The 27,759-nt window shown below is 40.5% G+C and overlaps 1 protein-coding gene and 3 long non-coding RNA genes across 4 annotated transcripts in view; 2 read left to right on the top strand and 2 right to left on the bottom strand.

Annotated features, from left to right (window-relative positions):
- The window catches only part of LOC137046659 (uncharacterized), a 541,808-nt gene that overhangs the window by 441,219 nt on the left and 72,830 nt on the right, over window positions 1-27,759 (top strand). The gene's annotated exons all lie outside the window — the stretch shown is intronic.
- Window positions 1,148-25,373, bottom strand: LOC137046155 (uncharacterized). The gene is made up of 3 exons (XR_010898899.1): window positions 25,281-25,373; window positions 24,817-24,921; window positions 1,148-1,229 (listed from the first exon to the last, which is right to left on the bottom strand). It is a non-coding gene; the product is annotated as an uncharacterized lncRNA (long non-coding RNA).
- LOC137046437 (uncharacterized) lies at window positions 8,131-18,313 on the bottom strand. The gene is made up of 5 exons (XR_010898964.1): window positions 17,490-18,313; window positions 12,311-12,370; window positions 12,025-12,159; window positions 11,732-11,848; window positions 8,131-8,614 (listed from the first exon to the last, which is right to left on the bottom strand). It is a non-coding gene; the product is annotated as an uncharacterized lncRNA (long non-coding RNA).
- tnfrsfa (tumor necrosis factor receptor superfamily, member a) overlaps window positions 23,272-27,759 on the top strand; it is a 33,026-nt gene continuing 28,538 nt past the window's right edge. Inside the window, exon 1 of the mRNA XM_067423246.1 lies at window positions 23,272-23,505. Coding sequence (XP_067279347.1) covers window positions 23,485-23,505 — 21 coding nt within the window. The 5' untranslated portion in view covers window positions 23,272-23,484. The remainder of the gene's footprint in view (window positions 23,506-27,759) is intronic.

Here is a 27,759-nt window from a genome sequence, read left to right as displayed (position 1 = left end):
ATGTTGCCTGATCTGATGAGTCTCGATTTCTGTTGAGGCATTCAGATGGTAGAGTCAGAATTTGGCGTAAACAGAATGAGAACATGGATCCATCATGCCTTGTTACCACTGTGCAGGCTGGTGGTGGTGGTGTAATGGTGTGGGGGATGTTTTCTTGGCACACTTTAGGCCCCTTAGTGTCAATTGGGCATTGTTTAAATGCCACGGCCTACCTGAGCATTGTTTCTGACCATGTCCATCCCTTTATGACCACCATGTACCCATCCTCTGATGGCTACTTCCAGCAGGATAATGCACCATGTCACAAAGCTCAAATCATTTCAATTAAAAAAAAAACATGACAGTAAGTTTACTGTTCTAATATGGCCCCCACAGTCACCAGATCTCAACCCAATAGAGCATCTTTGGGATGTGGTGGATGCTCTTAGCACCTTGTTGAATCAATGCCACATAGAATTAAGGCAGTTCTGAAGGCGAAAGGGTGTCAAACACAGTATTAGTATGGTGTTCCTAATAATCCTTTAGGTGAGTCATAAACTCATAGACAAACACATGGAGATAGAGAAAGCCCATGGTATCAGATTCAGTATCTCTCACATGTTGCAAACATTTCAGACCACAAATAGAGACCTTTTCTTTATTATTGTTTTAATAAGCAGTTTCTGTTACTATTCTTATACCATGTCTGTCTCTAAGAAACTTGATTACATCCTACCGATGTTGCAAGTCTTTCAGGTTGTTTTGCCAAAATCCCTGTTAAAACATGTTGAGGATCCTCTAATGGCATGGAACTGATTATGCTGATTGGATTAAATTATACACTCCTGGGCAAAAAAGGGCCAAGCCCAAAATGACTGAACACTAAGCCTTTATTTGTTTAACTACAAAGTATTGGTCAGAAATTAGCACAATTTAAGCAAATACACTACTTTCAAAGCCATTGCCGTTTTGGAGAAACATCAAAGACTGAATGATGTTTTCGACAGAATATGGGAAGTTTTGTGTGGTGTGATGAAACTCGAGTTGCATGGTGATGCTCCAGAGTTGTGTCTCTGAAAATGTGGTGAGAAATATAATAATGAATGCATCTTTACCACAGTGAAGCTTAAAGGAAGAGGTGTCGTTGTGCAGGGAACCGTTTTAGCTTGTATTTCACTGTCATGTAATGCTTTGGAGTGCAGGAGAATATTGCAGAATGGCTTGCTTCCCACAAATGAAAAGTTGTTTATCTGAAGAGAAGAGGAATAATCAGATGTAATTTTTCAACAAGACAATTCTCCTGACCAAGTAGCAAAGACAACCAAGAAGTGGCTCGAGAACAAGTCCGGTCAGAGATTTGAACCTATAGTGAATATTTTCTCTCGCAATGAACTGAGAGACATTGTTTAAAAAAAATCATTTTTAACTGTGATTATATTTTATCACCATCATTACTTTGAACTCAGTAACAAGACAGTAACACAAAGTAAATAACACAAAGTCAGAGAGCACATCAAGCATGAAAGCCTCGTAGGTTTACTGAGAAGCATGCGGGTTCACGGCGCAGAGCCATGCGAATTGCAAAAAATTAAACAAGGCTTTAATTGCACAAAGCTAAAGAGAAAGTGGCAACTGTGTGCTGATTCCACCGCTTGCCACATTAAAAAGGCTTTTAAGTCAAAAGTGTAGGCCTATAATTTGTCAGCGTTCCACTCCCGGAGCACACGCGCAAATTAACTGCCTGCCAGTGTGCAAGTGTGAATTTGAATTTCCTTTCGCAGCAGTTATAATAACACAAATTACATCAATAACTCATTCACATTTGATTATTTTTCGCATTCATTGTTTAACCAAGTATAAACTGTTTGAAGCCACTAACATTGTGCAACAACACTGACTCGTCAGTAAAAATCTAAGTTATTTTGTCTACAGTATTTGTGCAAATCTTGCTTGTTCCTGATTAAAATGGTTAAAACCATAAATTAAGGGGGGGGGGGGTGAAATGCTGTTTCATGCATACTAAGCTTTTTACATTGTTAAAGACTTGGATTCCCATCCTAAACATAGAAATACTCCATCAAACATCCAACATTAGTTTTTGAAACTTTGTCTGTGTCAAAAATACTCCTTCCGGTTTCTCACAAGTTTCGGAGAGTTTTTTTCGAGTATGGGTCGGCTTGACGTCGATAGAGCGGAAGGTCCTTGTATGCGCCGCACGGGCTCTTCTCCCGGTAGGGTACGCGCGCGCGTGACTAGAGCGAGAGAGGAAATGCACGCTCATAAACACTCCACGCCGTGCTCCACTTTATTCCTGTGGGTGACATCAAGCGACTTCAACGCTTCAGCACAGCATTCCGGGAAGGCAGCGCAGCATTTGAACCGATTTGAACGCAGAAATGACGGGAAGCTTCACAACATTGCTTCAGTCGCGTCGCAAAGTGGATCTCCACCGTTCACTGCTGTCACAGGACTTCACCAAATCATACCAAAGAAGTGTGTTTTTGACGGAGCGGTCCCAGCGATAAAGGTTTGGTCCTGCTTTGGAAGCAGCCGGTGAGTAAAACTGCTTCAAATGTCTGTGCTGTTGCTTATCGTCGCGTGAGTAAACATCAGTAAACGACACGATTGCGTGCTTCGTCATTCAAATGCGCTAACGGACTTCATTGCTGTTCTATGTATAACGTTACACTAGTCTGACGTGCAAAACCGTTTTGCTTGCTACTGCTAAGGTTTAGTCGCATACAATAGTCCATAAACCGAACCATGTCCTCATAAACTGCGAGTAAACACACACAAATGTTGACAGGTCACTAAATACAGTACATACCATAGAGACGGACATCCTGCTGTTGCTGGTTTTCCTGTTCAATTTATTTCAGCCTCAGATTTGATTCTGGATCATATATCTATTAGCTGAGATCGATAGCCATGGGGTTCCTCCACGCTTGAGGACGTCACCGCTTTGTTCGCACTTGTCATTCTTTAGCTCCGCCCACACGATACGCATTTTTTTGCGCAAAGACTCGGTACAGCCTGTATTTCTTTTATAAATATAATAAAGCTAAAGACTTTTCGGAGAAAAGCCCCCCCCCCCCCCCCCTTAAATAAAAGCAAATTTTGCCTCCCTAAACTCCTAATCACTGTTTATTAATAGTTAGTAAGGTAGTTGTTAAGTTTAGGTATTGGGTAGGATTAGGGGATGTTGAATATGGTAATGTGGTAATGGTAATAGAATGACACAATAATATGAGCTTTATAAGAACTAATAAACAGTCAATATCCTAGTAATAATCATGCTAATAATTAGCATTTAGTTAATAGTACGATTTGAACCCTAAACATAAATGTCACCCAATTCAGCCTTTTGCTGTTATTTTTTCAGAAGTGGTCACTATTAACATGTTAAAATTTTTAAAAGAAAAGCATCTTTTGTGTCTTCCAAAAAACAAAAATCTGTTCTTCTGCACTGTACTGTACTTACAATCTGTACTAAATCAAAACTGTTTCCAAGCATTTGTCAGTGCCATGTGCTAAACATGCTGTTCACGTGTTCTCAAAAATGTATAAACCGATATGATTTATAGAACGCAAAAACATGATTCTGCTTCAAATTTACCCGAGCATGAGGCCGCACAGAACATTGCTCTGAATTATGGGATATATCCTGCATCCCAGACGAGAGTATCCTGGTGTCAACCACCACCATCCTGTATTTTGTCAAACATAATCTGCTCGTTCCTCTCTGACTGCATACTTCGGTTCCCTCTTCACCGAGAGAAAACAAAAAACAAAAACCTTTAGCCATGCGAATGTTTGTGCAACATCTTCCAGCATTCCAAACGGTGTCCTTGGACTCACCCAAAACCCTTCCCCTTAAAAATAATTAAAGCGAAAGGAGGAGGCATGGAAAGAATCTCTTCTTAATTTAGTGATGGCAGAAATATGTGATAATTAGGCCTGTCCAGCGGTAAATCCACCATCTGGCATGGAGTTCACTGTCTGACCCTTTCATGTCCACTTTGAGTTCCAAAAACAGTAGGAATGATTTTTGCTTTGTTTGTTTATGTGTGTGGGAGAGAAAGAGAGAGTTCGAGGAGAACAGCGCAGACTTGGTTAATTAAGCTAGTGTGAAAAGTAGCAGTCGGATGCCTGTGAGCAACACTGACATGCAAAGTTGACCTTAATTCATTGGAGTGTGTGAGAGTGGCATTCTCTGCGGCCGGCCACAGGCATTACTCATAACGCTTTGCTGAGGGAGCCCTTCCCACAATGTGAACAATAATGCCTCTGCAGTGTTTTCCAATAGATTTCCACTCAAAATAGCAGAAGGCATTCCCAACTTGTCATCGCAGGCTCGCCACAGCACTCACACATGCTTTTTTATGTGCAAGAATTTATTTGTCGTATATAAAGAGTTTGTCATGGTGCCTGCCACAATAAATTGATTTATTATTATGTATAACATTGCTTTATGTATTGTAATGTGTAACACAGTGGACCATAATAACAGGGTGGACTTTTTAATCTAAAAAAAGCCCATTACTAAATAGATGTAGAATTAGGGGCCATTGGACAACTGAAAAAACTGAACACTTTTTATGGTCTGAAAATACAATTCAATTTAGCTGATCAGTGTGAATGGGTATCGTTTTGACCACTTTGTCGTCTGTATCAAAAAAAAAAAAATTCTGTTTTTAGTAAATTGTTGTCGTAGACTGGGTAAACCCAACCTGATCTTTCGGCGATTTGATTTGCCCGGCGACTCAGTCTATAAACCCGTACATTCATTTCTCCAGCTTCTGTTACACTTGAGGGAACCAATCACAGACTGGTTTCTCCACCTGGCGCGCTATTGGCGGGTTTAACACGATGAAAGATAGAGATATGATGGGTCGTTGCCTGTTGATCACGCCTCGTGGTCTGATTGGTTGAAGGACTATCCAATTGTGTACGGAGTCATTTGAATTATGCCAGTTGATCACGCCTCTTGTGCAATATAAAATACAGAGCAGACTCCCCAGATCAATGTTCAATCTTAAATTGAGCTTGGTCTGGTGATAGCCAGACAATTCTTGTTGTGTAAACGTACCCTAAATTGGTTATCGTTGGTTCCTGTTCTTTCCAGTTTCTTGTATGTTTGCTTTTGTTTCCATGGTTATTCATTGTTTGATTAATTGTATCAATCCTCCAAGCTTTGTACAGTATACACAGCCCTGTCTCATTTCAATTTGCACATATTTTACGTGGTGGCTTATGAGTTCTTACAAATGACCTCCCCATAACTCCGCCCCTAAACCTACTCGACACTGGGGTTTAGATAAATCGCACATGTGAGGTTGTACATATAGAACATTTAAACATAGCATAACTATTCAAAGTGCTTGACAATATATATTTTTTTTTAAAATAAAAACAAGAATAAAATAGAGACCGATTAAACCAGACAAAACAAACCGTAAAACGTAAGTATTAATATAAAGTTCAGTCATGAAACTCTATTAATCGCTGATTGGTTCTTTCAGTTCTGCGACACCAACCAATTAGGGATGGCAAAAACTAAACATTTTCTTGACCGACCACCGAGCCTCATTAGGCGGTTGAAACTGGTTAACCGATTAGTTTAAAATATACTGCGCTATTTGAAATAACAGCCGCGAGCCGCGCCTGCAGTTTCACAACTCTGTCGCATCACTCTATGACCTCTCTGCCTGTCGCTCTCTCACACACACACACAAACACACACACACTGTCCCGGCGCCGCCGCCTCCCTTTCACTCACGTCACTTTTTTAAAATCCTCTGCGCGAAACATAAGTCCCGCTGTGACCTCGCGCCAAATGTTTTTATTTGTTTATTAAGTACAAACAGGCAAGTTATGAAAAATGAAGTGTGAGGGATTAGTTCACTCAAGCCTGCAGTCTCCCTCTCATTTACTGAAGCTTTCGCGCCTCGATCGCCCCCCGGTGGCCGGTCCCAGTATAGCCGCCCCTCTGTATTTTCTAATGGACGCGAGACAAACTAAATAATAAAATTACACTTCAAAAATGTTTCCCCAAAGTTAGTTTATGTCACTGAAGGCAGTTATCATCACGATGATTTCATTTCAGGTGTTCGTTTTAAAAATAAGTTTACTTTGAGTTAGTTATTTGATGCTATAAAAACGGGGGGTGTGACGTCATGATTGACAGCTGAGACTGACGGCTTCTCTGAGTGAAGTTGTCACTGAGGCACTAACGGACTTTTTTCGACATTTTTGGGAGCAGATTAGAGCTTTAGCTTTTATTTCTACATTTCCATAACTGTTTATTTCACACCAACATTATTAATTGTTCTGCATCTGCGAGAGTGCGGGGGGGCTTTTGATATCGCGACTGTACTTCCTGTTCTACTTCGTGCGCTCTACTGCGCAACTCCAGTCCCGAAATCGCTACTGCGCAGACTCGGTCCCAAGATGTCCGCGGCGTGCAAGGGCGCCTGAAAGCTTCAAATCTGCCAAGCGGAAATGGATGATGTCGAGTCGTCCATATTTTTTACGGTCTATGAGTTCACTTCACACAAAAATATTTTGGAATGAAATGGCTAATTGTAGTAGCATTTAGTCCACTGTCTATTATAGCCTAATTAAGAGATCACTTTTTTTTAACCGACAAATTTGATCGGTTAACGTTGATACGGTCATCAATAAACCTATAAATGGTCATCGTCTAACATCCCTACAACCAATAAGAGGTACTTTCTCATTTGCGTGGCTTTATTTATACTTTATCCTAGCTGCTATCATTACACTGCACAATATGAGAACTCCTATAATCCCACCTCCTCCCCAGAACCACCTGTAGAGATCTGCTATAGGGGTTTATATCATTCTGCAGCAGCCTTTCCTTGTTGTTATTCGACTAAGCTGAACATTATGTATTTGCTCAGCAGCAGCGTAGCAGATCTCGTTTGCCAAAATCAAGCCTATGCACATTCCATGCTCTATGCCAGGGGTGGTGAACTCTGGTCCTGGAGAGCCTCTGCATGTCTGGTTGAATCTATCCACTCCGAGAGTTGTCACGATTTAATAATATTAAAATGCCAGGGAAATATAGATACGTTTTCAATTTTGTCTTAAATAATAAATGGAAGTTAATAAAAATAAGTAATGAAAGGTGCAAGGCAGATGTCCAGGGGCAATTGATTCCATAGACATGGGGCCGCAACAGAAAAAACTCTGTCTCCCTGTTTTTAGACGAGAGCGAGGGAATAATAAAGAATAACATGCAAACAGAATATTAACATTTAAGAAGAATTTTAATAGATATATAAAATCTGTTTTAAAAAATTAAATGTTTTCATGTACAATATACATTTACCCAACAGGGTGGACATATGATTTACTAGTAACCTAAAAATGAGGAAAAGAGAGATTTATGACTGATTCTTACTTTCTTCTTACACTGTAAAAAATTATTTGTTGACTTAACTTAATATATTTTGTTATCTTTTTGCATTGGTTTTTTTAAGTTTCTCTTACTCACTTGGATAAGTTATCTGAACTAATTCCATTTAGTAATAAAAACTTCCCCTTCAGTTTTCTGAACTTAAATGTTCAAGTCATCATAACTTCACTTTAGTTTTCTGAACTTAAATGTTCTAGTCATCATAACTTCACTTTAGTTTTCTGAACTTAAATGTTCTAGTCATCATAACTTCACTTCAGTTTTCTGAACTTAAATGTTCTAGTCATCATAACTTCACTTTAGTTTTCTGAACTTAAATGTTCTAGTCATCATAACTTCACTTTAGTTTTCTGAACTTAAATGTTCTAGTCATCATAACTTCACTTTAGTTTTCTGAACTTAAATGTTCTAGTCATCATAACTTCACTTTAGTTTTCTGAACTTAAATGTTCTAGTCATCATAACTTCACTTCAGTTTTCTGAACTTAAATGTTCTAGTCATCATAACTTTACTTCAGTTTTCTGAACTTAAATGTTCTAGTCATCATAACTTCACTTTATTTGGTTGCAAAGCTGCTTTAATAAGTATTAATTGCATTACTATATTAATTTGTAAATTACATTTGATTTAGAATAAAACCTATAGCAAATTAAAATCACAGCAACACATATCAGTACACATTTATATTTATTGCAAAAACAAACACCAAAAACATCCACACAAAAGGTCTGAAATGTCCTTTCTTCAGAAAATTGCAAAAAGAAATGGCACAGACTGTTAAACACCTCTGATTTGGCTTTATACCATTTTAATTTAAACTTAATTTAAGTTCATTTTAATTAACAATGTGTAAGCTCTCAAGCTTCAGTACATTTATCAATGAGCATAAACAGCACATATGCACCAGTGTTACCTCACTGCATTTTTTTCAGCTTTGCAGCTCTCCCCAACCATTAAACCTAGATTAAAAATAAAAATAAAATAAAAGGTTGGATAACCTCATAGCTCGAGCCCAAACAGTGTGGCAAAGGCATTTAGGGCATCTTCTAGATCCATGACCACAATCTCCGTCCAGTATGACATCCACATCCACAACATCATCTGGGAAGGCACTGTCATGTCTGATGTCCTCACTCATGGTCAAGATGCCCTACATTAACCCCATGAACAATGTCTCTCTCATCATCATCTGGCTGGAAAAAAATGAGACACAGATACAAATTTTAAGTGGTGCTGTCATAAAATATTTATTCAAACATACATTAAATACTAAAGAACAGCAATACAATAACTATGCAATATAGTAAATATACTTTTTCTAGGTGACAGAATATTTTTTCTGAGGTAAATGTGACATGACATTGCTTAAAAGCTATTTATTGACGTTTATTAACGTTTGCGCAGTTGAAACACTGCGATTACATGAGACAATACAGATTTCATACATTGTACTGTATCTTTAAACATATTCTCTGATGTTCATACATGTTTATTTCATGCTGTATCTACTAGTAAAGTGCAATATTCAAATGCAAAAAAGCAACAAAAACAACATTTAAAACCACTGTCATATTAAAGGGTTAGTTCACCCAAAAGTGAGAATTAGCCCATGATTTACTCACCCTCAAGCCATCCTAGGTGTATTACATTCTTGTTTCAAATCGTTCATTCACTTGGCCAAATAAAAAATGTGCTTGTCCGGAAAAAAGTTCGATATTTTTTTGTTTTTCCGTGTGTGTGTGCGTTGTAAATATAATTTATTCTGAAGCAATATTCTCCCCAGTGTTCAATCAGCTTTGACATATTTAAATATGCATAATTGTGATTTAAAAAAAAAATATTGAATCATTTGAAATGTAGGATATTTTTACCTTTTATAAAGGGGATTTTCCCCCTAATCTTATTAAATAAAGGCACTGCTTCAGGTTTCATTCTATATTGTTAAATTTGATCAATACATTAAATTAAAATAAGACAATATAAGGGCTGTTACCAATCAAATAAAATAATTTACACTGAAAAATCACAACTACATTAAATAATGTTTTGAGATTTGTAGTTTTGAATAGACAAATACAAATGTTAGAAAGTATGTTTAAACATGAAACTAAACCTCCAGTAGGTGGCAGCAGGTGGCCGTCTTAATGAGTCAGCCATTGAGTCGCTCACTCAAACGATTCATTCAAACACTGAATCGTTCAGTTGCTGTGAGACGCGTTACGGTTCTGCTGTGAGACGCGTTACGGTTCTGTACGAACGATTTTCGCTGCTGAAATAGAACAAACACACTCAATATTGCATCTAAAATGTAAGTGACTAAGTGAATGTTAATGTAATGTTTATGGAACCGTCATATGAAATCAGAGTCACTTTCTGTCGTGATTGTATTCAGGAAACAGCTTAAATGGCTCTAGTGTTGTAATTTCTCCTCGAGAGGCTGCCGAGTGTCAACAGCGCAAACTTGTTATCGTCATTTCATCATATATTATTATCCACTATCAATCGCCACTTACACTAAATTAATGCACAACCATTCTTGCATTTTGGTGATTCGCTAACGTTAGTTTATTTTTTGTTTTAATCAGGCCCTTGTCCATCGGGCAAGTAAAATTCTCTTTCACTTGTCCCTGACAAGCGTTAATGTCGAGCCCTGAATCAGTTATATTAAAAAAAGTTCTGGCTAATCCAAAAATTATAAATGGCAGTGAATGGCTGCCCAAATTTTGAAGCCCAGAAAAAAAGTGCATCTATCCCAGGGCTCGACATTAACGCTTGTGGATTTTTCGAAGGGACAAGTGAAAGAGAATTTTACTTGCCCGATGGACCTGATTAAAACAAAAAATAGCTAGCGAATCACCAAAATGCAATAATGATTGCATTAATTTAGTGTAAGTGGCGATTGATAGTGGATAATAATATATAATGAACTGACGATAACAAGGTCGCGCTGTTGACACTTGTGCAGCCTCTAGAGAAGACATTACAACACTTGACCTGTTTTCCTGAATACCACCACGACTGAAAATGACACTGACTTCATATGACAGTTCATAGCAAAACAATTAATTAACATTCACTTAAATTAACATTCCCTTAAAGTCACTTACATTTAAGAAGCAATATTTAATGTTTTGTTCTATTTCAGCAGTGAAAATCATTCACAGCAGAACCGCAACAAGTCACAGCAACATGTGAGTTACTAAACGATTCAGCGTTTGAATGAATCGTTTGAATGAACGACTCAATGACTCACTCATTAAAACGGCCACCTGCTACCACCTACTGGAGGTTTGGTTTGATGTTTAAACATTATTGGTCTATCCAAAAATACAAATTTCAAAACATTATTTAATGCAAATTAAATTTTTCAGTGTAAATTATTTAATGTGATTGGTAACAGCCCTTATAGTGTCTTATTTTAAATTAATGTATAGATCAAATTTTACAATATAAAATGAAACCTGAAGCATAGCCTATATTTAATAAGATTAGAGGGGAAATGCCCTTTATATAAGGTAAAAAATAATAATTAAAAAATTCACAAATATGCAGATTTAAATATGTCAAAGCTGATTGAATACTGGTCAGCATATTGCTTCAGAATAAATTATATTTAAAACACACACACACACACACACACACACACACACACACACACACACACAAAATATCAAACTTTTTTCCGGACAAGCACATGAACATGCTTAATGTCAAGCCCTGTATCCATTATAAAAATAATCCAGAAGGCTCCGGGGGGTTAATAAAGGCTTCTGGCGGACCGCCTTCAACTTACGAAATAAGTGTAATGCCTGTCGAAGTTCAAAAGGTTTACGCCACGTCCGACGTCATTGTCGCGGCAATTACGTTTTTTTTACACCATGTCCGATGCCGTCGCTGCGCCAGTTGCGTTTTTCTTCCCCTCTACATCCGACGACATCGCCGTGCCAGTTACACTTTTTCCGTAACTTTAATACGGAAAGCCGTCGCGCCAGAAGCTACATATTTTACATTATAACTTTTTACATTACAAACCCATCGATTCACATCAGAATGTCTTTATTAACCCCCCTGGAGCCATGTGGATTACTTTTACAATGGATGGATGCACTTTTTTCTGGGCTTAAAAATTTGGACTGCCATTCACTGCCATTTATAATGCTTTAGATTTTTTTTAAATATAACACCGATTGTATTCGTCTGGAATACACCTAGTATGGCTTGAGGGTGAGTAAATCATGAGGTACTTTTCCTTTTTGGGTGAACTTACCCTTTAATATTTATTTATTTTACCTGTATCGATTCAAACCCACATTTAATAATTTTCAAGGAGTTTCATGAAACTTATCTGTATCTGATGGCGATCTGAGAGAGAGACCATGCAGTGAAGCGAGATGTAGTTTCATCCGATCCGTAAACCAGTTCAGTTTCTTGTCAAGGAGCAATAGATAAAAACATTTTAAAAAAAAAGAAAAACATTTTATAGGCTTATTGACAACATGTTGCAATGTTTACACTGTACAATGACTCAATGTGATTTAATTAGGGCTGAATACTTCAAATTTCAAAATTTGATATTATTTAAATTCATAAAGTTAATATTTACCAGAAATTGCAGCAAATATAGTGAAACTGCTGTCCACCTCCAACCATTCGAACAAATAGACGGCGCGAGTTGAGAGCTCCATGAACCCCGCGAGGTAAAAGCGTGTAACATTAGGAACTCTGTATTTCAACGGCTCTGGGAGCACAACACACACACACACACACACACACACACACACACACACACACACACACACACACACACACACACACACACACAAATATAATTATAAAACAATATAATGTCATAAATACACTTTGTAGATGAGGTTAAACACGTAACTTACTTTGTGTTATCTTGGTTAAAAGTAAACTCCATGTCTGCACTGCACGGTGAGTCATGTCCCCTGAGAGAAAAATTTTGGCTCGTTTAAACGCGCACAGCATATAAGTTACATATTGGTATAAATAAATAAATTATGAAAAACGTCTCAGGTTACGTATGTAACCATGGTTCCCTGAGAGGGAACGAGACGCTGCGTCGAAACGCTAGGGGACGCCTCTGCGTGCCATGTCATGAAGCACTTGTGTAATCAGTCCAATAGCGGGACGATACGTCACGGGCGGGTGACGTCATCGACCAGGAAGCTATAAAGCATGCCCGGACCAAACAGTCACTAGCTTCTGGAAAAGTCGAACAAATCGATCACAGGCATGCCGGGAGTATGGCATCTCGACGCAGCGTCTCGTTCCCTCTCAGGGAACCATGGTTACATACGTAACCTGAGACGTTCCCTATCTCGAGGGAACTTCGAGCTGCGTCGAAACGCTAGGGGACCTCAATACCCACGCCGCCAGAGTCCCAAATGTCTGTATGTGTGAATCAACCCAGAAACACCCGGGACCCCGGAGTAGAGGCTACGTCAAGATTGTAAAACCTCACAAATGTATGCGGAGAGGACCACCCAGCCGCATCACATACCTCTGACAATGAAACTCCCGAAATAAGAGCCATAGAGGCAGCCATACTCCTAGTGGAGTGGGCGCGGACCCTCATTGGTGAAGGATGTCCGGCCGACTCATAAGCGAGCGAAATAGCCTCGACTATCCACTTGCTAAGCATCTGCTTTGAAGCCGGTTTTCCCTTGCTCGGGGACCCAAAAACACACAAACAACTGTTCTGAGTTTCACCACAGGGCAGCCCTGTGGACATATGCATCTAGGGCCCTGACCGGACATAGCAGATTTAGCTTCTCTTGGTCTTGACTAGTGAACGGAGGCGGACAGAAAGCCTGCAGCATTAGTGGTCCCGGCACATTAGTCGGGACCTTGGGAGCATATCCTTCCCTCGGGAAGAGAAATGCTTTTACCATTCCTGGTGCAAACTCCAGACAAGAGGGTGCCACTGCCTAAGTAGGCACCCTCGAGCGTGCCGCAGGTCTGCGCCTCAAAGTACCACAAAGGAAACGTATGACCCAAGGGTGTTTCCCCAATGATGCATTATCTAATGGAATATGATAAGCAGATATCGCCGACACATATACTTTCAGTGTTGACGGAGATAACCCTGCGGAGAATTTTTCTTGTAGGAACTCAAGAACTGAACCGAACCGGCAGTTAACAGGGTCCAAAGCCTGGTGCGTACACCAGGCGACAAAAACTCTCCATTTGAGTGCGTAAAGTCTCCTTGTGGATGGTGCTCTGGAGTGCAACATGGTCTCTATCACCTCAGTAGATAGACCCGTGTTTATGAACTGGGCCCCCTCAGGGGCCAAGCCCACCGTTTCCACAGTTCCGGGCGTGGGTGCAGTACTGACCCCCCCGGCCTGCGAAAGAAGATCTCTCCTGACTGGGATTTTCCAGGGAGGACCTTCTAGGAGAGACATAATGTCGGCGAGCCATACTTGGCCCGGCCAGAGCGGGGCTACCAATAAAAGCTGAACCCCGTCCCGGCGGACGCTCTCCAGCACTCCTGGGAGCAATGCCAGAGGGGGGAAGGCGTACAGACGCAGCCTCGGCCACGTCTGTACCATTGCGTCCAGCCCCAGCAGGGCTGGATGCGTGAGGGAGAAATATGCTGGACAGTGTGTCGTCTCTCGAGACGCAAACAGATCCACCTGGGCTCGCCCAAAGCGGATCCACAGCTCCTCCACCACCTCGGGTGGAGTCTCCATTCTCCCGGCATCACTCCCTGCCTCGACAGGGAGTCTGCCGCTACATACAGGACCCCCGGGATGTACATCGCCCTGAGCGAGAGCATCTTGCCGTGGGCCCATGTTAGCATATGACGCGTCAGCTTCCACACCCGACGCAATCTCAACCCCCCCTGGTGATTTATATACGAGACCACCGAAGTGTTGTCTGACCGAACTAACACATGGCGGCCCCGCAGGTCTGAGAGGAAGTGTTTGATTTTATATGATTGAAACACAGCCATCAGCTCCAGCTGGTTTATGTGCCAGGAGAGCTGACGGCCGCTCAGACCTTGGGCCGAGCGGCCACTCATGACCGCTCCCCAGCCAGTTAGGGAGGCATCCGTCGTTAGCGTTACGCGACGACAAGGAGCCCCCAGAACTGGACCTTGGGACAGGAACCAAGGATCTTTTCACTTCACTAAGGCACGTAGGCAGCGCCGCGTGACCTTGATCAAGCGAAAAAGGGTTTCCCCTCAGGGAGAACCCCTTGGTCCTGAGCCACCACTGTAAGGGTCTCATGTACCGCAGGCCAAAAGGTACCCCGTTGGACGCTGCTGTCATCAGCCCTAACACTCTCTGAAAGTGTTTCACAGTGAGTGACTGACCTAGCTTTATCTGGTTCACGGTATCCAGGATCGTTTTTATCCTGGGAGGGGATAGCCGAGCCAACATTATTTTCGTGTCCCAGACTACCGCCAGAAAAGTAGTACTCTGCAGCTTATAGGTGCCAGCACACATTTCTTTCCGTTCAACCTTAGCCCCAACACTCTCATATGGGCGAGAACAGCATCTCAATGCTGAACGCCCACTGTTTCGACTAAGCTAACATCAGCCAATCGTCGATATAGTTGAGCACGCGAATGCCCTGGAGTCGCACCTGAGCCAGAGCTGCATTCACGCACTTGGTGAAAGTGTGGGGTGATTAAGCTAGGCCGAATGGCAGCACTCAATACTGGTAAGCTTCGCCCCCAAAAGCAAACCTGAAGACCTGTCTGTGCTGCGGAAGGATGGAGATGTGGAAGTATACATTTTTTAGGTCTATTGTGACACACCAGTCCTCGGACCTGACGTGACACACGATCTGTTTTATCGTGAGCATTTTGTTTAGCTGATGCAGATCTAAAAATAGGCCTTAACCCTCCATCCTTCTTTGGAACTATGAAGTACCGGCTGTAAAAGCCCGACTCTCTGCAGAGGGGAGGGACCCGTGTATAGCCTCTTTTCGCAGAAGAGTCTGTACCTCTCGTTCCATGACCAGAGGCTGCTCGGGGGTTACTACCGTAGGAGTAACCCTGCTGAACACGGGTGGGTGTGACCCGAACCCTTTTTATAATGTGAGCAGGACCCATTCTGAGATATTCGGCAGAAGTTTCCACGCTGCCAGAAAATCTACTAAGGGAACCAGCCTCTCGAGGCTGGTCTCTGGATTTTCCTGGGTGGTCAGCCCGGTGTCCTGTAACGGATAACCGGCAGGTAGCAACCGAACTGACCGCCCCGGGGCCCTCACGAGAGGGCGCGAACATCCCCAAGCCGCTACGTTTCCGGGCGGACAAGGAGATATATGTTCGCCGGGGACCGCCGCGCCCTGAAGCACCAACGGTGGCAGGGTTGGCAGACCGGCCCCCCCCGATGGCACCGGGAAAGAGCGGGCGCCTCGGCGAGCCGCACTCTCCCGGAGGGGACTGCCATCGGAAGTCCTGCGCCTCTGACGTCAGGACTTCTTAGCCGAGGCCTTCCTAGCAGTAAGGACGGCCCTCAGATCCGCCCTACCACGGGAAGGTCCCGGCTGAGCGCGTCGCCCGGATCCCCGATCTCTCTGCGGGGGGGCCCCGAGCGGCCACGCTCTCTCTTTGTTTTGCTCGGTGTAGGTTTGAGAAAGGATGTACTCGGCTGAGGCTGCCCCGCCCGACAGCCCCAGAGGGACATTTTGATTTATTTATTTATTTATTTATTATATATATATATTTTTATATTTCACATCTCAATATCAATATCCCCCAGCAGGTCTGCTTGTTTTATATGCTTGCAGGGCAACCGCCGTATACAAACCGGCGGCCGCCTGATCTGCTGCCGAATATGCCCTACCCCCAAAGCCGACTTTTTTTTTTTTTTTTTTTTACCGGCTTGTTGTGGGCAGCTGTGGGGCTGTGTGACGATGTGGACTCGGGGGAGAGATAGCTCGCAAGCGTCTCTTCCCCGCGAGACATCGTCGCCCTTTCTGAATGATAGATGCAGACCCATAATCTACGCGATGCCTCGGCAAACACGCGATCTGAGCCACTAAACTCAACCCCGTAATCTACACGCTGCCTCGGCAAGCGCGAGATCCGCGATCGAGTCATAGAATCTATATTGTAGACCCGTGATCTACACGCTGCCTCGGCAAACGCGAGATCCGAGCCACTAGATTCAGCCCCTCGTAATCTCAAACATACTGTCTGCTCGCCATTATATTGTTCTTTCTCTTTCTTATTTTATTTATATATTTATTTATTTTTTGGCGAACTTCTTGACACTCGGCCGGCCAGTCTAAACTTAACCTGGACACAGCGCGAGTTACACCAATAGCACCTCTTTTTATGAGTGTGTGTGTGTCGTTTTCTTTTGGCAGATCATCATCAGCGCTAACAACATCCAGTTCCTCGGAGCTGGAGTGCTGCTGCGCTTGTGCCTCAGCGCGAGCGGAAGAAAACCGCAGAGCGTGCTTCCAGCTCGCTAACTGAGGCATGAGATCCAGCGGGTAAAGGCAGAGATAGGGGATCACCCGTCTCTAACCCCGCCACTAGATCCAACTGCGATCCCCAGGACGCGAGCCCTCGCTGCGCCTCGGCAACAGCGGGACCCGAGCCCTGAGGACCGCGAGCCAAAGCACTCTCCTCGAAGAGTGCCCGGCGTGATCTTAATATGCGCATTGGGAGTCTCTCGCAATGCTCGCAGCCGACCCCCTCGAGAGCTGACTGGGCATGCTCGAGCCCCAAACACATCACACATTAGGACGTGTGTATCCCCACAGGGAGGAACACAACACCTATACTGACTTGCCATATTTCTTTCTTTCTTTCTTTTTTTTTTTTAACACACACACAATAAATGGACATACAATTCACACAGAGCGCTTGTGAAGACACAGAAGCTAGTGACTGTTTGGTCCGGGCATGCTTTATAGCTTCCTGGTCGATGACGTCACCCGCCCGTGACGTATCGTCCCGCTATTGGACTGATTACACAAGTGCTTCATGACATGGCACGCAGAGGCGTCCCCTAGCGTTTCGACGCAGCTCGAAGTTCCCTCGAGATAGGGAACAAATGGTAAATGAGATAAAACACTTACTTTATAATATTTCCCTGTGAAAAAGTTCTCTCGCCTCAGTCGCCTGTTTCTATCCTCCGCTCTGCACCGCGAGTCAAAGAAGATATCTCTAAGTTTAGGTGCGCACGGACACACACACACACACACACACACACACACACACACACACACATACCATCCTACCACAATATAATGTTATAAACTTCATACTGTTAATGAGATAAAACACTATGCCGGTGTAAACACTACTCATTTGCTCAGCATTGCGATTGAAGGGAAATGGCTGGTCTGTCAGTCGGTGGGGGAGGGGATACGGGGGCGCGCGCATACAGCACGTGCATTTCCTGGATGTACATAATTATCCTCTCCGCCAGATGGCGCTGTTTTCACTAGCCGTGTTAATACAAAAACTCTTTACTCATTGACTCCTTGAATTAAGACTTGGTTTATATGGTGTGGAATGGTACGTATTAAATACGGTAAGTTAAATAAATGTGCTCATATCTATATAATTAGAGTGTTGTATATAAATCAGCTGCACATAGTAGATTAAGTTTAGTTTACTGTAGTTAAATAAATAGACTAAAGTATAATTGGAGTAAAATCCAGAACAGTTTAACTTATGTTTTTAAGTTAAAACAACAATTATACTTGTTCATTCAACAGAAAATCTAGTGTAGTTATTTCAACATATGTTTTTGAGTTAAAACAACAATTATACTTGTTCACTTAACTTTCAGTCTAGTTGAGGACAAGAAAACTTAAAATGCCTTGTTGTCTGGACAATCTAGTTATCTCTACTGAAAAAAATTTGTTGAAATAACAAAATCGCAAAAAAAATTTTTACAGTGTAGAGCTACTTTCCCTCCAAAAATGATGTCACTTCTAGCTCATCATGTGATTTAGGGCACACACTTAAGATTTAATAGCAACAATGTAACAGGGTGGACATGGAGTTTAAGGAAAATAAACTAATTTAATGGTTTAACACATAAAACAATTAAGCACAATGAATTGTAGTTTATGTCAAATAGAATAAGCAAATGTACTAATACTTAAAGTTGCTAATTTAGAATATATTTTTATGTGACCTTTATTTTAAAGTGAAGTTGAGAAAATGATTGTGAGACATGCAAAATGTACAGTTTTGTTATATACAGTATATGCAAACTGTACAGTATACAGACCCTCTAAGCCAGGGGTCCCCAAACTTTTTTCTGTAAGGGCCACATTATTGTTCCTTTCTTTAATGGGGGGCCGGGTCGGTCACAAAAAATACATGGGCCAGAGTGATTATTATTGTGGAGTTTTTATTATGATTTTAAATGTATTTATTAATGCTTAGTTTATTATTTTGTTATGCACCATATAGATAAATGAGTATTACTTTACAAGAGATATACATCCTTTTAAAAAAGCATAATTATCATAATAAAAATGTTTCATATCCATTACTATTGCAATCAAAACATTTACTTACTTATGTATAGCCTATTGTTAATTAGTGTGAACTGTGGGCTTGCTTCTGGCTGGTGAGAAGTTCGATGTCAGGTTCCATTCCTGTCACAGCCAGTCTTAAAGTCTGATGCAAATGTTCATCAGTGAGTCTTGATCTCATCGGAGTTTTCATCAGTTTCATACGAGAAAAGGTTTGCTCACAGATATACGTGCTGCCAAAAAGCGTGCACATCTTCATTGCATGCCTTTTGATGTTTGGGTATGTCTCGTTAGGGAGGGCACCATAAAATTCAACGAGACTGTTGGGCTTAAATGCGTCTTTCAGAACATCACAGTTCTGTAACTCAGCCAACTCAAACTGATAAGAAGGCAAGGCTTCATCAATGTCGGCAGCAAAGGGGTTCTGGAAAAGGCGGATTTCTTTAGCGTGGACATGTAGCTCATGGAATCGCATATCAAACTCCGTCTTCAGCATTTCCAGCGCTTCCGTGGACTTTTCAGTTGGGAATGGGACCACTGGTTTCTCAGCTGAGAGACTTTGGGTAACAGGGAGATGGGTGAAGTCTTGCTTTTGCACTTGTCCCACAACCAGTGCCAGTTTCACCTCAAATGCTTTTATGTGGGAAAACATGTCACATATTAGCTTCCCCTTGCCTTGCAGCTGCAAGTTAAGGCCGTTTAACATTTCTGTCACATCAGTTAAAAAGGCGAGGTCCCATTTCCATTCTGTGTCGATCAGTTCTGGGACAGTTTTGCCCTTTGTCAGAAGAAAGGCGTTGATTTCGGGTAGCAGCTCATAAAAACGCCTCAAAACTCTGCCCCGGCTTAACCACCGAACTTCAGTGTGGTAAAGCACATCTCCGTGAGCAGACTCTAGCTCGGAGAGAAAGGCTTGAAACTGTCTGTGTTTAAGTCCGTTTGCTCTGATGAAGTTTATACATGACACCACCACCTTCATGACCGATTCCCATTTCAGAACTTTGCAGCACAGTGCTTGCTGGTGAATCAGGCAGTGGACTTGTAACGGGGAAGTGAAACCTCTTTCCTCCATTTCTCTGTTCATCCGTCCTATAAGCCCCCTCGACGCGCCAACCATACTAGGAGCCCCGTCAGTCGTGATGCTGGCCAGTTTAGACCAGTCTAGATCCAGCTCTCCCATCGTTTGGCACACTTTACCAAAAATATCCTCTCCTGTCGTTGTACCTTTGAGACTTTGTAGGGCTGCCAGCTCCTCGGACACTTCAAAGTTTGCGCTAACTCCGCGAAGAAAAATGAGCAGCTGCGCGGTGTCCTGCACGTCATTGCTCTCATCGAGTGCTAATGCAAAAAATTCGAATTCTTTCACTTTCTCCTTAAGCTGGGCATATACATAATCCCCCATTTCTTCAATTCGTCTGGTGATGGTACTTGCGGACAGACTCACCGCATTTAAGACGTCTTTCCTATCGGGGCACACCTCCTCCGCAACAGCATTCATACATTTCTTGACGAACTCGCCGTCACTGAATGGCCTACCATTCGTTGCAATAAGTTTAGCTACCTGAAAGCTTGCTCGAACGGATGACTGGTTCAACTGGGTTTGGCGAATAAATGAGTTCTGCTGAGCTAATAGTCCACTTTTTAGCTTCGACACTTTGTCAGCTCTCATTTGGCCCTGCAAGCTCGCATATTTGTCTCTGTGGCGGGTTTCATAGTGTCGGCGCAGATTGTATTCTTTGAACACAGACACCGTTTCTTGACAGATGAGACAAACAGCTGTTTCTTTGCATTGAACAAAAAAATAATCACTCGTCCACTTTTGGTTAAATACCCTGCATTCTGAATCAACTTTTCTTTTTCCCAACCGTTTAGCCATTTTGTTGTCTTTGAATTTTCTTGCTGGCTCACGCGCAGTTGCTCGATCACGATGAAACGTTATTGAATGTGCGATTCTATTGGTGGGTGAATCTAACAAATAATTAAGCCACGCTAGGTTAATATTTTAGTTAATAACTAAGGGAAATTGTAATAGTTAACAACTAAGGGAAATTTTAGTTTGAAAGCCAACCTTTATAATCAAATACAGATATTAAAATTTTTAAATAAAATTTTCAAAATATGTCTCTGGCATTGTTCAGAGGGCCGGTCCAAATGTGGGGGCGGGCCGTATTCGGCCCGCGGGCCGTAGTTTGGGGACCCCTGCTCTAAGCTCTCAGCATAGCATGCATACCAGTTTGTCATTGTGTCTTCTGTCACCTTTTGTGCTGATGTTTAGAAAGACTACTGAGGTATGGTGGCATGCATGAACATATCTATATCATAAAAAGATAGCATGGTGTGTTTTCTTATGATCATGCTTTTGTGTGCACTTGCTTTTGTTTTTATAGTTAAATAAATAAACGAGAAATGTGGATCTTTTTTTACTCTCTCTAATTTTCGATTTTGAAAAATCTGATAAGAAATCTGGGCCATTGCAAAAGCCATAAAGTTCCAAAAGTCGTGAACTATGAACATACATTTTTTTGGCATGACAACAGTGCCCTTTAAAGGGATAGTTCACCCAAAAGTGAAAGTTACCCCATGATCATCTTTCAGAAGAATACAATCAGAGTTATATTAAAAATGTCCTGGCCAATCCAAGCTTTATAATGGCAGTGAAGAGTGCATCCATCCATTATAAAAGTAATTCACATGGCTCCGAGGTGCTTCTGAGGCGAAGCCATGCGTTTGTGTAAGAAAAATATCCATATTTATAACTTTATAAAGTAAAACTAATCTAACTTCCGCCAGACTGATCAAAGTTTCATCTGACGATCAAAGTTTATGAGATCATGTCTCTCGCAAGTCAAAATGCTTATGCTATGTCCGACATCATGCATCGCAAGTTACGCTTTTTGCGTCAGTTGAATACAGAAGGAGTACTTTTATACCTTATTTATATCATTTGTATAAATGGATGCTTTTTTGGGCTTCAAATTTTCACTGCCATTATAATGTTTGGATTAGCAAGATTTTTTTTAAATATAACTGATTGTATTCGTCTGAAAGAATAGGGTGGCTTAAGGGGTAGTAAATAATGAGAATTTAAATTGTGGGGTAAATTATCTCTTTAAGCTGATCATATAAACTGTGTGAAACATCATTCTGTATACTGTGCTTTGAATATCTATGTCAGTATTATCAGTATGATCAGGGTGTGCGAATCAAAATGAGAAGAACCCTATCAGTTTTTCCGCTCTGCCTGATTTGAATTGCAAATCTACAGTATGTGATTATCCATATGGTGAGTTTGTGTAGGTTCCTAACAACAGGAGTAACATTAAATGGAAAAATGTCAAATAGTTATCTTTTTACCTGTTCAGCCCTCAGGACAAAGATTGCAACAACGGATTTATTGAAGGTTACCTCAGTGCTTTAATGTTGTCATCAGTGGTGCTTATAAAACACATCAGGCAAGTCATTTGGTTTATGAGTGTAAAGGGTGATTCAATTTAGCCTATGAAATAACAGCTAATAATTAATAATAGGGCAAACACTTATCTTTTCTGATGTATTTGGTAGTGAGCTCACAAAAACCGCACACATTGAGTCTGACATAAATAAGAAAGAGACCACATCATCACTTTTGTTCGACTATAACAACATTTAGCATTCCAATACTAATCCATTTAAGACCCTGTGTTTTGTGACCATTGTAATGAAGGTCATCACTTTTTTTGTATGCGCACCTTCAGAGGCACAAATAAAGCAGAGCAGATCATTCGGTCACGAGGGCCTGATTTCACAATACTTGTGCATTGCATCAGACGCTTGGCATGAAGCATTACCTTGTGTGCCTTCGGTCCTGAAAGCAGAATTCCCCTTGTATCACCCTCTTAAATTTTCTTTGAAGGGAAATTGTTAATTTATAATGACAGTTTAGGTGTGTTCAGGTAAAAGGGGGCAGCAATCCACTCTTAATAAAACATTGTTTGCCTACACAGCGGCAAACTTGGGGCTTTTTATTTTATTTTTGTGAGAGGAGGGAAGACTAAATAAGATTATGTTGATTAAATTTACCTAATTTGTATAATTGCCAGAGTAAGGTTTTATAAAGTCGTTAGAAATGCGCCTGTATCCTTGCCTAATTCATTGTGTAAAAGGTTGTTACCCTTGTTATCCACTGTAATTATTATCAATAATGTAACAGATTCAAAATGCCAAAAATTAGCTATTGAAGACTCAAAAGGCACCGATTTGTAGGAATGTCTCAGTAGCACAGTAAATCACGGCTCTTTCATTGGTCGAGACTCTGATTGGTCGGTGAGACGGATGTAAAATGACGTCACGCTATGCTGTCTAACTTTTTTCATAGATCAGAGAGAGAAGCGTCGCATTACACCAACCGCGTTTCCACGAGAAAGCAGCCGACAGCCGAAAATGATTCGGTTCTGACAGGCCGTCAAACATTGGATGTACTTTTATTTGTGTTGTCACTTGTTTTTTAATAGTTTCGGCTAATAACATTGTAACCGTAGTAGAGAAGGAATCAACAAGTGGGGAGTCGAAAAGTCGGGGGGAAAATTGCCATCCTCATAGGATGGATAAATCTATAGCCATGGTAAGAAATCTTACGAGTTTTGTTGATTTGTTAAGCAATGTGAAATTTTCTGTGTATTTGATTATTTTATTGTTGGCTCACCTCACCATTATCCTGTCCTTGTAAACATGGACGTGAAAGTAAATTCCTGGTGTTCTCGGTCATAACGCTTTGAACGTTGTCTGTGTCGATGAAATTGCGTTATCAGACTTTTCGATATTCTAAATTGGCTTAGTTTTCTTTAGCAAAATTTCATCCGGGTTAAGTCTTTCTTACTATTTTAGTTTGATGCTAATGCTTGTTTGACCACATTTATGAAAGTTAATGCTAGTGATAATGAACATTGCCATACTGAAATGGCCATACAGGGCACTGCTATTTTATTGTGGCTTACCGTTCAGGAAACTAAGATTAGACACATTGTTAAATATTGTGTGTAGCGGAGTGTTATGTTTTATTGGATTTTGATTTCGTGATATCTGAATATGTGAGTAGCCTACATTTAATACTTGTTGAGCAGTACAAGTCATGTGTAGTTAAAAATTGTCTCAACCTAGTGAGCTGCCTACATAGGCAACATTCTTTGGCGTTCAGTGTATCTAAGATGTCAAAAATGGCTGTCTAGGTAGGTTTTGAGTCACAGCCGTGTGTGTTTTAGGCTGTTTCAGTGTACAGTAACCAATATGCAAACCGATTTAGCTAATTCTTCTTAGTTTCTGCTTTTATACAATTAGTAGATATTATGACAATTAGGCTAAAACAATACATATGCCTTATACATATGTTATAATTAGTAATAATGTTATAATTAGTAAATGTATAATTACTATTAATAATACTATTACATTTTATTTATATATATATATATATATATATATATATATATATATATATATATATATATATATATATATATATATAATAGTTTTGCAATATGGCACATTTATTTTTATCTACATCTTTGGGTTTAGCCTATGTGTATTTGTTAATATACACCTAAGAACCAATGTGTATTAATATTATTAATATTATAAACTTTTTAATACAGTTTTTGGATGCTTTTTCCCACCAAACAGTGGAATTAATTGCAGTGCAAATTATTTATTTTTTTAAATCAGCTAGACCGATTATCTGTCTCAACTAGAAAAGCGGTTCAGTCTTCTCTTCTTTTAATGAACCTTGTCTTGTGAGGGTCTTCTAAGAGTAGTGCCAGTGTTAAGTTTATTCCACATTTGAAAGAGCCATTCACTGCCCTTCTGTTGGTTTTTCCACCTCTGCTCTGCCAAAAGTGGCACTATAAAAACGCTTCACTGACTGAATGCCTTGACTCACCTTTAAAACTTTCTCTCAAGTCCAGAGCCACCCTCGGCTCATGTTGTGTATCTTTGACTTAAAAGTACAGCGTTCCTTAAAGCAGTGACCTTCGAGATAATTGACCTGTATTGAAATAACACATGATGGTTGTTGCATTGAGGTTAAGTGTATTTTTGTGTAAATGCATGTATTATGTAATAACATCCTAATATAAAGTAGCATTTTGGGCATTCAGCTAGTAGTTAATTAGATAATTAATTAAATAACAAAGCGTAGGGAGTGATAATCATCTTAACTAGTAATCTTACAGCAACTGTTGCCTTAACAACCTCTCTTTCCCATGAGCCCCAGGTGAGCTCACCCGACTTTGAGGCCCGTTTTTTGTTTATTGAAATGACAGGGCAGAGATTGTTTGCAACATGGCTGTTTATGCATGCTGTAAACTATGCTAAGTTATGAGTCTGTTCTGGTTGGCTGCTTACTAGATGAAGATAGCTCATCCTTGCCAGTCTGCATAGCTCACACATTCCTGGGCCAGTGAGAGCGGATGGGGAGGGGGTGGACGGAGGCGTACGGCTCCCACTGTAAACTTCCTGTCAACACAGATGGCAGTGACAGGAATCAGATCTTTGTATACTCTTTCCACCCACAATCACAAACATTTAGCATACAATCGGAGCAGGGGGCCCTTCTCTCTGAGTCTTTCCATACTCTTCCTTGAGGTTCTTTTTTTACACGTTGTGCACGCATTTCTCTCCCCCTCTTGACTTTTTTTGTACCCTCTCAAACTCCTTCAATGTTATCGGACTATGCTCTCCAGGGTGTGGGCATGGACAGGAAGTGTGCACGGTATCTCTCCGAGCGGCTCTGAAATCCAAACAGGACATGTGCTACATACCCCGGGATCCACAAGAAAGACTCCAGAGCGGAGTCGACATCCCGCTGCTCGTTAGGAGCCTTTTAAAGCCACTTTGCACCATCAGATGTTTATAGAATCCACATTTACGAGGAGACAGGAAGAGAGAAGATTGCGTGATGCAATTAAATGCAACGCTCATTATCAGAGTAATCAAAATGATGTGGATGTGTGGGAGTGTGTGTGTGTTAGAAATCGTGCCATATCTGTTTCTTAGTCTATACTGTAGACTACACACAATAAACAAGGTCCAGAAGTGTTTATACTGACATGAGAAGCACATTTATCTTGTTCTAAAGCTTTGCAACTAAGGATGTTGTGTATGAGTAGTTGACATGAAATGCTTTGGGGAAGGCTCCATTCATTTAAACATCACTATATTATATTATATTATATTATATTATATTATATTATATTATATTATATTATATTATATTATATTATATTATATTATATTATATTATATTAATTACATACATACACACACACACACACACTTTAATTTATATTTGGCTTATATTTATTTGAGAAAATATGTAGTATTATTGCACAAAATTCTTTAAAAAATATATATTTTTTACTATTTAAAATGAAATATTTTAAACAAATAAAGTAAAATATTTGTCTCAGCATATGGACCTTTTAAAATGAATTGGCGACGGCAAAGAATTGTTTAAAAATAGTTCACAACTTGACTTAATTGGTAGTTATACGTAATGTTAAAGGGATAGTTCACCCAAAAATGAAGATTCATTCAATTACATAATTTATATGCTTTTTTCGTGAGTCATAAGCTCATGAGTGCAACATTTACAGCTAGCTTGTTCATCTTGTGACATTATATTAAGGTCGTGTGGCTTTAAAAAAGTTCAAGTAGTGGGAGACGAATGAAAGATTATCTGTATAGGTCGCAATGAAAGCATCTTGATAGCATGTGGGTTTTTGGTAAAGCCTTTTTTCTTTTGCCATTTTAACTGTTCTTAGGAAAGGCGAGGCATCTGTCACAGATTCATTTATGTTTAGGATAGCCACACCTTACAGGTCACTGCACCCAGATTCAGTGACTGAACGTGAGATGTGTTACATATATTACAATGCACCTGCTATTCAGCTACCCTTCTATTCAACCCCCATTGACTCCAGTTAAAACGCTAATTGTGTGTGTGTGTGTGTGTGTGTGTGTGTGTGTGTGTGTGTGTGTGTGTGTGTGTGTGTGTGTGTGTGTGTGTGTGTGTGTGTGTTCGTTCACGTACTCCCTATCCAGTGTCTTCAAACAATAATTACCCATCGGTTTGACTCAAAACTGAACAGTCATTGGCGATCCTCCTCCTTGAAAACAACACCCTCTTGCTCTTTTATTTGTATGTCTTCTCCTGGCATGAATCCACAGGTGAATCGCAGATTGGGTAACCTGCCACTGTGTCAAACACGCTTAAATTAGGGTGTGTGCTTGAATGTAGGAAATTAGATGAGGGTGTTGTGTCTCATTTAAGCCGATGGATAATAGTGTCAGATTGTAGCACGGTCACACCTGGCAGATGTTTTCCATGTGCAATTGCGGTGTGGATGAGTATTCCTGTTAACCCTTATCTTGGTTTTGATGTCAAGGTACAAAGAGCAATTTTTTGTGTTTTTTTAGGTTTTATAAATAGAAAGAAGAATAAAAGCATCATAAGGACTTTTTAAATGTACACTGTAAAAAAAACAAATTATGTTTTGTATGACAAAAAAACTATTTAACATGAAAAAAGTTGAGATAACTCACACAAAAATTGTACAACTATTGACCCTGAGAGAACTCAAAAATGTTAGCCGCTGGCTGATAGGTTGCCTAAACTTTTTTTTTAATTTTTTTTTTTAATTTTTATTTTTTTTAGGTAAAGCTTGCAAGGTTGCATTATATTGAATGTTCTCAAATATTCTGGTTATAGTCTTGTTAACTCCAGCTCGGCTTATTTTTTATTTATTTAAATGTGTGTACATATATATATATATATATATATATATATATATATATATATATATATATATATATATATATATAT

Source organism: Pseudorasbora parva, chromosome 18 (genome assembly GCF_024679245.1).
Source record: "Pseudorasbora parva isolate DD20220531a chromosome 18, ASM2467924v1, whole genome shotgun sequence".
Lineage (NCBI taxonomy): Eukaryota > Metazoa > Chordata > Actinopteri > Cypriniformes > Gobionidae > Pseudorasbora > Pseudorasbora parva.
Note: the sequence above shows the minus strand (reverse complement) of the source record. Positions and strands in the feature narration are given on the sequence as shown.